This window comes from Punica granatum, chromosome 2, assembly GCF_007655135.1.
Source record: "Punica granatum isolate Tunisia-2019 chromosome 2, ASM765513v2, whole genome shotgun sequence".
Taxonomy (NCBI): Eukaryota; Viridiplantae; Streptophyta; class Magnoliopsida; order Myrtales; family Lythraceae; genus Punica; species Punica granatum.
In genome coordinates, this window is record NC_045128.1 from 9,272,929 (window position 1) to 9,290,268 (window position 17,340).

Genomic DNA, 17,340 nt, shown 5'->3' on the forward strand with positions numbered 1-17,340 from the left:
AGAGAGAATGAATGATAATGATGAGAAAGTGTTGTGTGAGGAGAAAATAGTATCAATAAGTGAAAAAATAACTTATTTTATTAAGTTAAATTTTTTTACTTACTCATTAAGTGGTTTTTGACTAAATGAATAAGTAAATGACTAATTTTTTACCACTAAGTATGTGACTGTATCTTTTATATATAAGTGTGACCCATGCATCTTATAATGAAAATCGACATGATTTGACCGTGATTGAGTGAATTTCGACGCCAGAATTTTTTTCCTTCGAACAAATTAAGGAAGTTGTTTATTCCATCTTATATATGTGTCGGCTTCTATTGCCCTTTACGATTTTTCTAGGCTAAAAAATCTAAAATACTTCTATCCCAAATAATATGGCGAGGAAAGACAACAAATTTGTTGGAAACTAATATAAATGAGTATCACTACAACGCTATAGAATTCTTTATGAAAAAACTGGAAAGGTAAATAGATCGAACATAAAAGGTAAACAGTAAAATAAAATCAAACTTTCATGTTCGGTCGCTTTTCTCGTTACTATGTTCGGCCGATTTTATTTTCCAGCTTTTAATGAGAAAATTCTATGGGAAACGAATCCTATATCACAGTCCCCCAAACATAAATTGATTTATATGAAAAGATATATAAGAAAAACAACTAATTTAGTTGCTATAGAAATTGGAAGAAAAAAAGAAGAAGAGAACCTTAGATCATGAACTTCGATCTCCGTATATATTTTTTTGTCAATCGTCATGAGATATATTAAACAATTCATTAAAGTATCTCAAGTGAAACTAATACTTACATACAAGGGAAATATCCAATAAATTATATCAAAAATTATAATAATTGGATTTAAAGTGATAGAACATTTTCAACATCTTTAGTTTTTAGATGATTATTGTTATGAGCAATTATGCAGTGATTATTATGCATAAATGAGCTCTAAAAAAGATTTTACTTACACATTACATAAATTTTCAAAATTTTTGTTAAAAGTGTGAATAAATAATTGAAGTGATGTTTATGATTGTTTGGTAATAATTAATAAGTTCAGATCATATTCTACCGAAGGTTAATCGCACTTGAGCAAGTAGAGAGGTTATAATTCATTTGCATTGAATATGACACGAATAATATTATGTACATCTTTATATTTTATGTTCTTTAGTAAGACTTTATTTTATTTTAATTTTTTTCGTTACATAGTAAGACTTTATTTTTCTTCACGAGGAATTCTACAATAAGCTGGCAAAGCTATTAATTTCACTCGTCCTGATAAAATGGTTACATAAATAACCTTTCATTGAAGTTTAACTTTTGCCCAAGTATTTATCATTTTCTTATTTTATACCTGATATAATGACATTTAGATTTATTTATTCATATAACGAGAATTTATTTATCGTAGGTTCATATATGTGCTACTTTATATGTATAAATAACAAGAATTTATTTACCGTTATGTAACGTTGCAATAGATTTGAGACTAAAACTAAAGGTTGTGTTTTTTTGTGTTATTTTCGAAAACTCGCGCTAAAATTGAGAATTTGAGCAAATATCGTAATTTTTTTTATGTAATTAGCCCTAAAATTAATTATGAAACACAAATGAGTTGCTTCCCAGGTATTATACTGCTAACTCTTATGACCAAAATAATATTTTGAAATATTCTACAAATGAAATATATAAACTAAGAGGTAATTATGATATTATTTTTATTATTTCACTCCGTTGTGGTTTACAAGCAATTTACATGGATTGCACGGGTTATTTTCTCTAGGGTTGCGGATATTTAAATGGTGTGTTTGGTTTAAGAATTAAATAGAGTTGAATTTTGATTTTAATTGGGTTATAATGATTGTGTTGTTGAATTATGAGAAAAAGTATGCAAAGTAATGAATAGTTAAGAGAAAGTGATGATTGTGTTGTTGAATTGTTGAAAAAGTAATAAATAGTTGAGAGAATTTAGTATTAAAAATTATGGCAAATTACACAAAAAAACCTAAATTTTATAAAACGTCTCAGTTTTGTCCTAAATTTTATTTTGTAACAAAACAAACCATAAGTTTTCTAAATTGTATCAAAAATTACCTCTATTATAAATTCCGTCAATTTTGCATATGTGGACTGTTAACTTCAAACATAAATCAATAAACAAATAAGATAAGTTAAATAAAAAATTCAAATTTTTAAAAGTCTCAATTTCATCATAAATTTGGTTTGTAATGAAAAAAATCATATGTTTTTGCTCCTAAAGTCGGCCTCAGCTATCATCTCCTCTCATGGATCATTTCTGAGAAAATTTTAAAATACGTATTTTTTAAAATTATAAATCAAAATTTGAAACAAAACTGAGACTTTTCTAAAAACTTAAGTTATTTTTGTAAAGATAATAGAAGATGATCAGATAATGTGTAAATTTTGTGGGTCTCGTGAAGTCTACGTAGGCAAATAGACGGCAAACTTAACATAATGGTAGCGGGAGGTCAAATCCGAGACGATTCTCAAAACATGTGATTTTTTTTGTTACAAAATAAAATTTAGGATAAAACTGAGATGTTTTACAAAACTTATGTTTTTTTTGTATAATTTGCCTTAAAAATTAAATTGAGTATAATTGAATTGTATGTGGGTTTATATATGGGGCTCACCTTTTTGAATTGAAAGAGTTGATTTTTATTGTGTAGTGAGTAGAATTAAAGTTATAGTTAAAATCTTAAAATCAGATTGTAAAACCAAATGGAGGATTAGTCTTTCTCTCAGTTCTAATAAGGCCACGTTGCTTCTTCTATATATATATATATGTATATAATGTATAATATATGAACACTATTTTCTAAAACATTTATTTCCCTAAATCTTTAGTCCGTCGCAATCTCAGAATTACATTTTGTCCATCTATATTTTTATATTCCAATTAATTATCTAAAAGGTTGGTATGAACTCCTACGTCCATATATATAAATGATGGGATTAATTACTCCAGTGGTACTAAATATTTGTTCGATTTTTTGGTAACAATTTGATACAAAATGTTTCAATTTGTTTCAATTAAATACATTCCGTCAAGTGCCCTTCTAACACCGTTAGCTTCCGGTGACGTGGTAGATGATGTTTCAAATTGTATCCAACGTGGCATAAATTTTAAAATAAAAAATTCATTCTTTTAAATTTTAATTAAGCTAAGATAATAAAAAACTCCTGTGCCTAGTCCCCCTCTCTCTTGTTGTGCTCTCTCTCCACGAGTCCAGTGATTGTTCGAACTCCAAGTCCAGTGATCGTTGAAACTCTGAGTCCAGCGATCAGTCTGGTAACCCATCAATCGTCGGAGGCTAGCTGGAACCCTCTCTCTCATCCTTTTCCCACCTCCTCCGTCTCTCTCTCTTTTTAATTTTCACAATCCAGGGTGAGGGCGCCCTCGCTGGACCTCGAACGATGAGAGAGAGAGACGGAGGAGGTGGAAAAAGGATGAGAGAGAGGGTTCCGGCCAGCTTCCAACGATCGATGGGGTTGCCGGAGCGATCACTGGACTCGGAGTTTCGACGATCACTGGACTTGGAGTTCGAACAATTACTGGACTCGTGGAGAGAGAGCGCAGCAAGAGAGAGGGGGGACTGGACATAAGAGTTTTTTTTTTAATTATCTTAGCTTCATTAAATTTAAAAGAATGAATTTTTTATTTAAAATTTATGCCACGTCAGATACAATTTAAAATATCATATGCCACGTCACCGGAAGTTGACGGCATTAGAGGGGCACTTGACGGAATGTACTTAATTGAAACAAATTGGAACATGTCGTATCAAATTGTTACCAAAAATTCCTTTTGTACTAAAATGTTACATTGAGCAAACATTTTGCATCGCTGGAGTAATTAACTCATAAATGATGATACATCAATAATGTTCATTATGAAAAATCCATGTCATATTTACTGAAATCTTAAGCCTAAGTATAATGCCAAAAAATATGTATTTATTATAAATTTGTGCCAATGTGAGGGTAAAGAATTCAGCTGACAGGAATTGAAAATGATACTATAGGAGGTAATAATCAGAATTCATCTTTCAAAAGATTATTGATCAGTAAAAAAAAGTCATTCACGAAACTTGTGCGTATGATGATTTTGCTACCTAGATCGATACATAAGAGATATGCCAAATCATTCCTTCTTTTTTCTTTTTTTTTTCAGTGTTCAATATATTATATTAGGAAATTCTATGGATTCGACTAATTCAAGTTCAAGCCGATCAATCCACTAAGGGATAAAACCCTTTTAATTGTAAATTTGTTAAATTCATAAGACTCGATCTCAAAGTCTTATTAAGAGGAAATATGCACTTATTCACCTGAATTAACCAGGTTAGCTGAATGATTCCTTTTTATGGAAGACTAGCCGGGAATATATATATATATATATTCAGACAGACTGATTCTATATATTGTACGTAAAAGAAAACGTAAATAGCAAGGATCAATTAGTGTGTTTTTTCTTTTCTTTTATTTCTATTTCAGGTAATAATTATATTTTTTTTCCTTTCATCTAATATAAACCTCTGCAAATGCATGAGATCATTATTATCATATCCACTTGCTATGCAAAGTAGATTTCAATATCGCATCATGTCCCCTCATAATCGTTTCACCCACGACATGAATTTAAACAGGGAAATGGGGAAAAAGACTTCCAATAAAGAAAACATAGATGAAGGATCAAATTCCATATATATGAGAATCACGAAACTCTAGCTAAGCTTATAAGGGCAGTGCTTTACCAAGAGGAGTGAATTATGTACAAACAAAATTCCACGTACCCATTGTATTGTGCTCGTTGAGAAAATTCTAAATGATAATAATGTCGCAAAAAAAGAATCAATAAAATTGTTATCTATTTATATACATTACTCGGTATTTGCAAATCAATAGATCCCGACTAATTCAGGTTCGAGTCAAGTTGGCTCAAATAAGAGGTAAAACTCTTCCAATTATAAATTTTCTTCATTGACACAAGACTTAACCTGAACTTTCCTTAAAGGAAAGAAGTTTCGAACCACTTGAACTAATCCATATTAGTAATAAATGAGATTGTTATGATCAATAAAAAGAAGTACAACGATTCATTTAATCGGGTCGCTAATACTCTTTTTTTTTAATGAATAATACTCATTTATATACTTGTAATATGGGTCACGATTGTGGTCATTATTATGTATAAGGTTGCATATATTAATACACACACACATATCATAACATGTATGGTTAAGTCGTCATCGGCACTCCAAAGAGAACCATCCAAGTTTTGATAATGAAGGTTGATTTGGTGCTTTATACTGTGTACACTGTACATCTTTAATCTTAACCAAAAAAAAAAGGATTGAACTGATCTAATTATTCTGTCAAACCTTTTCATGCGAAAGCAAGTGATGACATCATTATGTGTATTAATGTAGCAACGTCCACTTGACTAGAAGAGCTGAACTGATACTTTATATATTTAGAGATAAACGGCAACTCTTTCGGACGTCGAAGAATTAAATTTTCTGCAGATATATAATTATAATGTACACCCAGCTGATATTTGCTAAAAAGTTAAAATAATTCAATACTTATTTTTACTGACATTAAGATATAATGTACTACCTAGATAAATTAATAAAAGTAAGGAAAAACTATACATTTGATCCTCTAAGTTTGATTACTTTTTTGTTTAAGTCATTTTTCTATTTTTTTTATCGTATACATCATATGCTTGTGAATGCTTTTTAATTTTAATTATTTGCATTTTTCTTGATTCGATTTCGTCCAATACCTTTAATTTTGTTTCTGTTTAGATCCTCTTATCAAAATAATTATTAAGAAAAAATTTAATTTTGATCCTCAAACTTTTTTTACTATTCTTTTTGTCCTAATTCTTGTTTGTTCATCAAATATTGCCTTAATGTTAAACTTCTTACCAACATGACATATATTGAAATAAAAATTACTTTTTCATTCCTTTTAGTCCACCAAAAATAATTAATTTTTAAAATTAAAAAAATTAATAATAAATTAAAATAAAATGTGAAGTATATGAATCTACTCGAAGCCTGAGGGATACGTAACCTCAACTTGGGTGGTGCTAACCATTAAACGAATGATGATAACTTGAGAAGGAGAGAGGCAATGGTAGGGGGCAATTGTCGAGTGCCACCGTCCTAGCAGAGGTCACCATAGGCCTATAGATCTATCAACGTTTCTTTTTATTATTGCGCTTTACGACATCATTCATTGTATCACGAGCATGATTGGTGGCTATCGAGGTACAATTGCTTCTATTTTTTTTCTATATTTTTCCATTTCTTTGCTTGCAAATTCGGGTACTAATGGTTCCAACGCAAATTGCACCTGCCAAGATTGCTTACAACTTAAACGGTCGCTCCCTCTCATTAACTCGAATAGGTTCATGATTTGGCTTTTATAATTTTAATTTATTTTAAGAATATTTTAACAATATTTTATTTCTAAAGTGTTGTGTGAGCATTTTTATGGAAAATTAAGCAGTAGAATTATAAGAATAAAACTTCTAATATTAAGAAAAAGATGAACTAAACAAAAGAATAGGATAAAAAAGTAGCTACAAAAGGTTAAGGACTAAAATTAAAAATTTCTCCAATAAAAATTTGATAAAATGATGAAAATAGAAAAGTAAGCAAATGAATTGGATGAAAATAAACCAAAAAAAAGGAAAAAAGGACTGTAATAGAAAAAATCAAAAACTATAGGATGTAAGCGATAAAAAAATAGAAAAAAGACTAAAATAGAAAAGCAACAAAACTTAAATGACGAAATGTATAATTTTCTCTTTATTTTAATTATTTCACAAATAGTGTAGCGTATGCCAGAAAGCAAATCCGCTCTTCACCACGGGGAAATAGATCGATATTATAAATATTATTATTATTTTTTATTTTCATGTATGTTTTATCTTTTGCATGACCACTGATTTTTTCATACTATTGGCTTTGATTAAACAGCTTTATATATGTCTTATTATTTATTAGTTTCATTACTCGTTAGCTTATATAATGCACATATTTTGGTGGCATAGACATAACGAAAAATTGTCCGGTTCACACTAAATATGTATAATATAGCCAAATTTATTCATTCAAAACTCAAACTCAAATTTAGTCATACTTATAGAACTTCCGATCCAATTATCCATGAGTCAATGTTCTCAATACCCACATGACACTGGAAGTGCTTTTTACTATTACAAGAGAAAAGTTAAAGTTTTTTCTTATGCACCATTTAATTAGCTGACAATAATATTACAAGTAAATATAAAAATTTATGCAAATCCAATTTTCTAGTTATGATAATAATCATGAAAATCATAAATTCTCAATTTACAATTTATTTTAGATTTTATATAAAATATCATAAGATGATTGTCACGTCCTGAATTACACATTCATTTTGCAAAGGTGAGATCTTGGATTTATATGTGCAATAACAGCTGATACTACCACTACTATTATTATTATTATTATTATTGTTGTTGTTGTTGTTGTTGTTAATGTTATTATTATTATTACTACTACTACTGTTATTGTTATTATTATTATTAATTAATTAATAATTAATTTATCAAATAAACTAATTAAAGCTTGCAGCATGGATAAGTACAATATATATATATAAGGAAAAGAATCGAAAAGAAGTTAGAAAAAAATAATGAGTTGACATGTGCTAATATGTGCAAGAGTTTTAGTTATATAAGATGAGATTTCTAGTTTCGTACTAGACTTGAAAACTCGAATCAATAATTACTACATGGGATGTCCTACTAATGTTCAAAAGCTAAATAAATTTGACAGGAAAAAGAGTTTCTTCACTGACTGTTTCACACTTTAGCTAGTGTTTGCTTCTTCATTTTCGATTGCGTTTTCTACCCCAATAGAGGAAATAATGATTTCAATAGATGTTGTATTATAATAATGTAATTATTTCTTTTCACAAACATGTCATGTACATATCTATATATTTCAATACAATATACCTCAAACATCAAGTTGAGGTTTCAGCTAAAATTCAATAATCTTTGATACCCCATGATTAATTAAAGTAATTAGGTCAATTTCTTTATATTTTTACGTATACATATTAGGGCAAGTGTTATAATATTTGCATTTATACGAACTCTTCTTACCTTATGATTAGCCCTATTATAAATATATACTAACTTCCCTACTACATTATTTTTCAACAATAAATTAAAGCTAAGGAACAATAAATTGTATAATAATATACTTTTTCTTTCGACCGTTTAACAATATACTTGTTAGTGGTATATATCAATTCCTCGAAAGCTATACAGTTTATTGTCTATATAGTATCAATTTGATTAAGAGAAACAAATAATGCTTTTAATTGGGACGGAGTTGGCAATCTACCTATAAATCTACCTATATTTTCAATTTTTTTTTCAGTGTGCACCACTTGATATAACTAAAAATTTTAAAAAGTCGTAATATAAATTTGAGCTAAGTCAGCTCACTAAAATACTATTCTAATCGTAATTTTTTTTTTAATTCAAAAGTTCAAACTCGAAATTTTATTTTAAAAAAACTGAGTTAATCACATCGGGATATATATGTCAATGTTTTTGGGGGAGAAAGTACGTATCCTGGAGTATTGAGTTCATTAGAGGCGTAACTTTTATTAAAAAAAAAAAAGAGTTCATTAATGGGACGGTTAAATTACTGGCGACTCCTCCCCCCCTCAATCAATGCAAATCATTAATGAAGCCCTCTCTCTCTCTCTCTCTCTCTCTATCATCAAGAGGACCACTGGCAGCCCGTGCATCCAGCTTGGTTCTTTTTTGTTTTTTGTTTTTTTTTAAGAGCGAGTAAAAAGTAATTAAGCTGAAGTCCAGCAAGAAGCAAAAGTTCATTCTTAGAAGGCACACCCAAAAAAAAATGAAGATATTGATGGCCATCTCGCTTCACAGAATATGATTAATTGTATACAAAACTTTTAACGTCTCTATATTGCATCAGAAAATATGCAACTAAGAATGTTGAGCAAATCCATATGGGCCTCGTTTGATACACGAATATGAATGTAGAGAAAAATAGTGATAACTACATTGAACTAGATATATGAAGGAGTGATCTATTTAATTGGATAAATTTAGTTTTAAAAATATCATTCTAGACATTGTATTTTTAAATATATAAAAATAAAAGAAAACATATGATGCATGTAAAATTGAATGGAAATGATGAAATGGATATCTCTTAAATTTTTTGAAGAAATGATCATTTCATCAAATTAAACGGAGTGAAAAGGAAGTGATTATAACTCATGAAAAATGTCACCATATAAGCAAAATGGAGTGAAAAGGAAGTGATTTTCGTTCCATTTAATTCTTGTTTATCGAATGGGACCATATATAAATAGAGTAAAATCATCTTCTACATATAATTGGTGGTATCATCATTATCTGTATATATCGCCTTAGCCATGTAATTATCCAGAGAATTACAACTCGTTAGCATGTTTTATAGTGGATGATGCTTGTACATATAGCGTTCATGTTATTGTTTACCTAAAAGAAATGCATTGCTATGACTAAAATAAGATATTATTAACAGAAATAAAGTTTAATTTACTCGATAATTTAAAAATAGTTCTCTGAGTTGAGAATCATTTCCGCTGTAATTTAAGTCTCAAATTCGCTCAAAATTCTGCAAAATATAACTTTTCATCGCAGATTAAGCAGGCAAAAGTTTATTTTCCACATTTTCTCTCTTTTCTTCCAATCTTTCCTGGTCATCGCACCTCCTTTCCCGTTTGAATTAGATTTATATCATGTAGATGCATCATAAACCTGCAAGGATGGTGTATTTGTTTATCTAATAAGTGATTATATCTACTGGTAATGTTCCTTCGTATCCGAAGTTTTTGGTATATTAATTAAAAGAAAATCTTCACCACTATGCGTCCCTTAGTGTGAAGGTAAATTAACACTTCCATGTATGGATGGGCGTCCAGGGGATATATAAGTATAATACGTACCATGCATCGATGGATGCATGTATAATTTTTTTTTTTAGTAATTCACCATATTGATATTTGATATTCTCAAAAAATTAAAACGCGTATAATTACAATCGAAATATCCATATTGATAGATGGACTTTCTCTTTATTTCTTGTTGAATCTTAGAAAAAAAATTATTATTCGTAATTTTTTTGGGTTATACGGAAGGTCTGTAATCCTAACACAATGAAATAAAAATTCTAATAATTAATAGTGGAGTATGGAAAGTCCCACAATGAATATTGAACTTAAAATCTTTTAATTACAAGACGAAAGTGCGCGTAATCATTGATACTCTTAATTAATTCATATGGCCTTGCAAGTTGCAACGTCTCGGGGAAGCTGGTTCTCTCGTTCATAACCAACATGCAATGTCACAATTAAAAGGATTAATCATTTATCAGGTGGCAATTATTACCCTCCCCCCATGCATTTTAATATTTATGAGTGTGCAAGATATACTGACTGGTGGAAGAGTGTGGGCTTGGTCCCACAACACAAACCTACGCCATGCATAATAGTAATATGAAATAATTTTGTGTAATATAATCTAATGTAATATATGTATATTTATACATGCCTACACATGATATAGACGATGGAGTCTAGCATGAGTCTAAATTATTACGTGAATGTGAAGATCTTCCCTTAAAAAGCTGGCTATAATTATATATTATAATAAATTTATAGGGATGAGGATTAAGACTATTTTTTAAAAAATAAGCGGTGAAAGGTGAATTATATAGTGAAGAATAATCAATCAATTATATGCTAAAAGACTATTTTTGATTAAACGAAAGCGGTTCGATTGTTGATTTCTTAACTTTTTGAAGCAAGACGGAAGCTCTCAACCTAGTGTCTATTGTCCGGGTTGTGTCCCTTACATCATGTTAAGTGGAGACATATAATTCAAGCTTGTTTTAATTTTATATCAAGCATGTTATATAAGATCTCAACTTCGGACCTTGTTTTATTTGAAGAAATAAAAGAAAAAAACATGAAATGAAAGGAAAATATCCCGATTTATGACTACTTTTATATGACCATGAAAATAGGAATGGGTGACTTGAAATCAAGACATCTCCACAATCAACCCACGCGGTTACCATCCGGTCTCTAGACCGTTGTGGTGGGGATTGACTAATTGACTTATAAGATTTCTAGCCGTAATAAAAGGGGCAAAAGGAAAGAAGAATTCCTTTTCTGGGGATATGAAGTTGGTTTGGTCTTTGGACACGTTTTCGGTTGACGTTTTATAGATGACCTTTTAACTAACCATAAAGTAAAAAGCACAAGCTTGTGGGATAATAATAATAATAATAATAATAATAATATACCATAGCCTACATCTGTTTTAAAAAAAAAGATTAATAATGAAAATACTAATACCATTTAGTAAAATTTAAAATGTATATGTTATACTTAATAGTTGTCGGATCAACTTTTAAAAATATGAATTTTGGTTGCTTCTTTGTGCATATTTTTTGGAGTTAATAACAAAAAAAAAGTATAAACTTTTCACATATAATTTTAGCATAAATTTTTTTCTTAAACTTTAAAATGCACAAACTTTCGATTTGACAACAATTATAGTATGGCTTCAAATTTTTCGTTAATTTGAACATAATCAAGGCCTCAAAGGGCTCCGGTGACCCCAATTGAAAGGGAGGGCGCCGACGACCCAAATCGAAGGATGATGGTTAGGGTCGTGGCTCCACTCGCTAGAATCGGGAGAATCTCCAATTTGAGGGTTTTCCCGTTTCGGGGGGTGGGAGCCTCGATTCCGGCTACCACCCCCCGATTGGGGTCGCCGGCGCCCTCCTCTTCGATTGGAGTCATCGACGCCCTCATCCCCGATTGGAGTCATCGGCGCCCTCTGTAACCTCGATTTAACGAAAAATTTGACGTCGAGATAGAATTGTTGTCAAATCGAAAATTTGTGGATTTTTAAGTTTATGAAACAAATTTCGTACTAAAATTGTTAAAATGTAAAAAGTTTGTATTTTTTCTGTTATTAACCCTATTTTTTGTTTTTCCACACCATATATAACTAATTGGGGCCTTTAGATTCCCTTGAATCTAATTCGGACAGTCCATTTTTGTAAGTTTTAAAATTTCAAAAACACCGTTGAAAAATCACGATCTGGCCCCTTTGTTATATAAAATGTGATTTTTGTCCATAATTCTTTCCGTTTGTAATTCGTTCAAATTTTAAACTTCATATTCGGAGTTTATACTAGTACATAAGCTTGCACTTATATGTGTAGGTTTCTGCTCTGCAATGAGGATTCTCAGTGTCGTAGAACATAAGCGATTTGTAAAGTCCATTGACAAATTGCATAGGATGGTTTCGTTTGATGGAGAAGCTACCATTTGCATTAACGATCCAAACAACCGACTCTTGAGTCATTGATTCAGTGTGTTTACGGGGCATCTAATTTACTGCAATATGATCATCTAAAATTCATGCCAGAGTGACTACCCAAAGAACAAATAAATGATACAAAAAGAAGAATAATAAATTAGTTCCTAAAAATTAAGTTAAACTTTAGAGTAGAATAGACCTAGATTCTAGGAAAATAGTTTATTTTTGAATGTTTGAAATGATATTAATTTTTCTTTTTATGGTTATACTACTAAGAACAAGCTCCAGTAGGAGCTTCACTTGAAAAAGGGGGAAAATGAAAAAGGAAAAATAAAAGAGAGGGGGGACAAGCTGGGCTTGGATTGCTGTCCTTAGCCACCACCAAAAGGTTCGCAGCGTGGTCACCAGAGACCTGGATGGGTGGGTGGTGGTCAGGAACAATATCCCCAACCCCGATTGGTCATGATCCTTAGATCCAAAAGAGGAAAAAGAAGAATTTAGATGGGTATTTTGGGCACCATTACCTGACATAACCCAACCATTCAGGTCGCTGGCATGAGGGCTATGGTTGATGATTGGTTTATGGTCAATGACGTGGCACTTCCTCATTGGTCTATGCGTGATGGCTAATTTATAATATTATTGAATATTTGTGGAATGAATATAAGAAAGTAAATAACGAAAATACTTAAAAAAAATTATGTAAAATGAACAGTTCATGTTAAATGAGAAGGTATCTAAGGGCTCATATTGGTTTTGTACGGTATGAAAAAAAATTAAATTATGCACGGTAGAATTTGGGATAAATTTTATAATTAAAAAAGAAAAATTTGCTGAGCAACTTGCAGTGATCGGAAATGCGAAATTGTCCCGTTAAGGAACTGCCCTACAAAACACGTTTCTTTTAAAGGAAAATGCGGATTCTATTAATTGGAATAAAAGGTAATTTGACCCCATAGAGTATTTTTCACTGTGTTGGTGATGGTTAGATACTTCAATAAAAATCAAGGAAAGTGGATAATCTTACCAATAGTTACCAAATTAAATCCTAAGAACGAATCAATCTTTAATAGCAGTACTTACTACCAAAGACAAACAATCTCGGACCACCACTTGGGACATTACCTGTGCACTGCCCCAAAAAAAGTAAAAATTAATTTGATCTTTTTAAGAAAGATTTGACTCACTTAAATAAATTAAAAAAGGAAAAAGATCCCCCCCAAAAGGAGGTAAGAGCAATTTCCATTAGATGAGAAAGGAAAGAACAGATAATTGACAGAGAGAACGAAAGGCATCATTGAATGTCCCACCCAACCTCACTGTGATAAATTCACCAACCCACCTCCATTTTTTCTATTCAATTCCCCCCCTCCCTCTCTCCCCTGATCAATTTAACCATCGGTGTCTCTCATTGTCTCGCTCCCTCCCCCAGCTTCTTGCCATTTTCACTCCCAAGATCTCCATTTTCAAGCCTTTCAATCAGCAGCTTGAAAAGGGGGGAGGAGTAGACTTTCATCCCAGTGATAGAGAGAGAGAGAGAGAGAGAGAGAGAGAGAGAGAGAGAGAGAGAGGCAAAAGGCAATTAGCTTTCCTTTGTCTTCTTTCTTGTCTGCAACCTGCAAAACCAGAACACCAGACAAGCTTGGCCTCACTATCCTTACATGGAAAACACTCCCCTGCTCTGCTCCCTCCAATATAACCACCCCAGTTCGCCACTTATCTGAACAGTCCCCACTACCCCTTTCTCACCCAGGATTTTCATTTTCGGGGCTCTCTGGGACTTCGCCAATGGCTGAAGATTTGGTTTTTCGCAGCAAAAATGAGGAATTTTGGGGGTTTTGAGTTGATTTGGTGAAGCCATCATCTGCTTTCTTCATCGAATCTTGAAGTTAGTTTCCCCAGATGGGTGTTCCTCCCTTGGGGTGCTGCATTCTGTTCTTGGCAGTGTTCATGTTCATCAGTCCTCTGGGCTCTTCTCAGTTGCCCAACACGGATGGCTTCTTTGTCTCTGATTTCTTCCAGAAGATGGGTCTCAGTCTCACGAGCTTCGGCTCCTCAGCCCCTGTTTGCTCATGGCGAGGTGTCTCCTGTGACGCCAATGGTGAGTTTGTGTTGCAGTTAAACGCCTCCAACTTCAACCTCTCCGGGTCAATCCCCGACACCACCATTGGTAAGCTCACCAAGCTCCAGTCTTTGGACCTCAGCGGTAACAGAATTACTGGGCTTCCTTCAGATTTCTGGAGCTTAGGCTCTCTGCAGAGTCTCAACCTCTCCAACAACTTGATATCGGGTTCTCTCCCCAGCAACGTTGGCAACTTCGGGTCACTCGAAAGCATCGATCTCTCGGGCAACAACTTCTCCGGCGAAATCCCGGAAGCTGTTAGCTCTCTGCGCAATCTCCAAGTCCTAAAACTTGATAGCAACGGGTTCGAGTCTGACCTCCCGTTTGGAATCCTGAGTTGTCGGTCTCTGGTGCTCCTGGACCTCTCCTCGAATCGCCTCTCCGGGTCTCTGCCCATGGGGTTCGGTTCGGCACTCCCAAAGCTGGAAACTTTAAACCTCGCAGGCAATGCGATCGAGGGACGAGACGCGGATTTATCGGGTATGAAGTCGATGAAATATCTGAATGTGTCTCGGAATTTATTTCGTGGATCGGTGATGGGCTTCCTCACGGGGACGTATGAAGTGGTTGATCTGAGCAGGAACCAGTTTTCGGGTCACACTGCTGAGTTACAATCCAACATAAGCTCCAACTGGTCTCGTTTGGTGTTTCTTGATTTGTCTGAGAATCAACTTAGTGGGGAGATTCTGCATAGTTTCAGTGAAGCCCAGAATCTCAGATACCTCAATTTAGCGGGCAACCGATTTACCCATCGGGAATTCCCCCGAGTTGAAGTTTTTTCGGGTTTAGAGTTCCTCAATTTATCGAAAGCTAATCTTATTGGTGAAATTCCTAGTGAGATATCGCAGCTGAGTAACTTGAAGTCACTTGATCTCTCTGATAACCATCTCACTGGGCGAATCCCGGTTTTGAGTATTCGAAGTCTCGAATCTCTTGATCTTTCAAGGAACAACTTGAGTGGAGAGATCCCACCTCCAATCGTGAAGAAGCTCCCTTATATGGAGAAGTACAATTTCTCCTTCAACAACTTGACCCTCTGTGCTAGTGATTTTAAGCCTGAGACCATCGAGAAGGCCTTCTTTGGGTCTACAAATAGCTGCCCGATAGCAGCAAACCCGGCACTGTTCCTAAAAAAAAATTCTAAGCATAAGGGGATGACTAAACTTGCCCTGGCATTGACCCTTTCTATTATGTGCTTGCTTCTGGGTTTACTGTTTCTCGTCTTCGGATGTCGGCGGAAGAACAAATCATGGGCTGTGAAGCAAGCCTCTTACAAGGAAGAGCAGCAAATCTCGGGCCCATTCTCATTCCAGACCGATTCCACGACTTGGGTGGCAGACGTCAAGCAAGCTACATCAGTTCCTGTAGTTATTTTTGAGAAGCCATTGTTGAACATAACATTTGCAGACCTCTTGTCTGCGACCTCTAACTTCGACAGGGGGACCCTCTTGGCAGAGGGGAAATTCGGACCTGTGTATAGGGGCTTCCTTCCTGGTGGGGTCCATGTGGCTGTGAAGGTGTTGGTCCATGGGTCCACGCTCACCGATCATGAGGCGGCCCGGGAGCTCGAGTACTTGGGGCGGATCAAGCACCCAAATCTTGTTCCCTTGACGGGGTACTGCCTTGCCGGGGAGCAGAGGATTGCAATTTACGATTACATGGAGAATGGAAACTTGCATAGCCTGCTGCACGACTTGCCCCTCGGGGTGAACCTGACCGAGGACTGGAGCAACGATACCTGGGAAGACGACTATGATGGTAATAATAGTGGGATCCGCAATGTGGGACCTGGTGGTATACTGATGACATGGAGGTTCCGCCATAGGGTTGCCTTGGGCACAGCCAGGGCACTGGCATTCCTCCACCACGGGTGCTTCCCCTCAATCATACACCGGGACGTGAAGGCAAGCAGCGTCTACCTTGATTACAATCTTGAACCGAGGTTGTCTGACTTTGGGCTCGCAAAGGTCTTCGGCAACGAATTAGATGAAGAGATTGCCCGTGGTTGCCCCGGGTATTTCCCGCCAGAATTCTCAGAGCCAGGAGAAACTCCGACCGCAAAGTCTGACGTTTACTGCTTTGGTGTTGTCCTGTTTGAGCTGATAACTGGAAAGAAGCCCGTGGGTGATGATTACCCTGAGGTGGATGCAAGTAACCTAGTGAGTTGGGTCAGAGGATTCGTCCGGAAGAGTCAAGGGTCGAGGGTCGTTGATCCAAAGATTCGGGATACAGGCCCTGATGATCAGATGGAGGAGGCTCTCAAGATTGGTTATCTCTGCACAGCAGATCACCCCTCAAAACGGCCGAGCATGCAGCAGGTAGTTGGTCTTCTAAAAGATATGGAACCAGTTAATTAGTTTAGACGTCTCGCGAAAAAAGAGAGAACAAATGAGTTTGATGTTGGTTAATTTGCTTGCTATGTTTCCATCGAGTTATTTGATTTGATGCTGCAATGGAGGGAATCTGTACAGTCCAATGCTTCCGAAATCTCTCCGATTCCGGGATTTCGAATCTCTTGCTTTTTGGCTTTTGCTGTCTTCCATTGTTAAAGCATCAAAGCTTTAATTTATGTGAACAGAAGATTGCTTCCCAGATAGAGTTTCACTAAGCAAGTTTTTTGTCTTCCTAAATGGTACTTTTCTCTCTTTGGAGTAGAAGTGTGATGTTGATTATTTGTCGGGTTTTCTGTATTCCATCGGGAGAACCTGCGAACGGCGTTGCAGAAAGTACAGTAAATTGAACTCGGAACTTCATCCGCTAA

At 34.3% G+C, this 17,340-nt stretch overlaps 1 protein-coding gene across 1 annotated transcript; it reads left to right on the forward strand.

Moving 5' to 3' along the window:
* Positions 1–13,828: 13,828 nt before the first annotated feature.
* LOC116197517 (probable LRR receptor-like serine/threonine-protein kinase At2g24230) lies at positions 13,829–17,233 on the forward strand. Its single transcript, XM_031527685.1, has one exon. The coding sequence runs from the start codon at positions 14,360–14,362 to the stop codon at positions 16,934–16,936; it is 2,577 nt and encodes an 858-aa protein (XP_031383545.1). The 5' UTR covers positions 13,829–14,359; the 3' UTR covers positions 16,937–17,233.
* The last annotated feature ends 107 nt before the right edge of the window (positions 17,234–17,340 follow it).

Coding starts and splice junctions, on each gene's coding strand:
- LOC116197517 (XM_031527685.1), top strand. CDS start 14,360: ATGGGTGTTCCTCCCTTGGGGTGCTGCATTCTGTTCTTGGCAGTGTTC.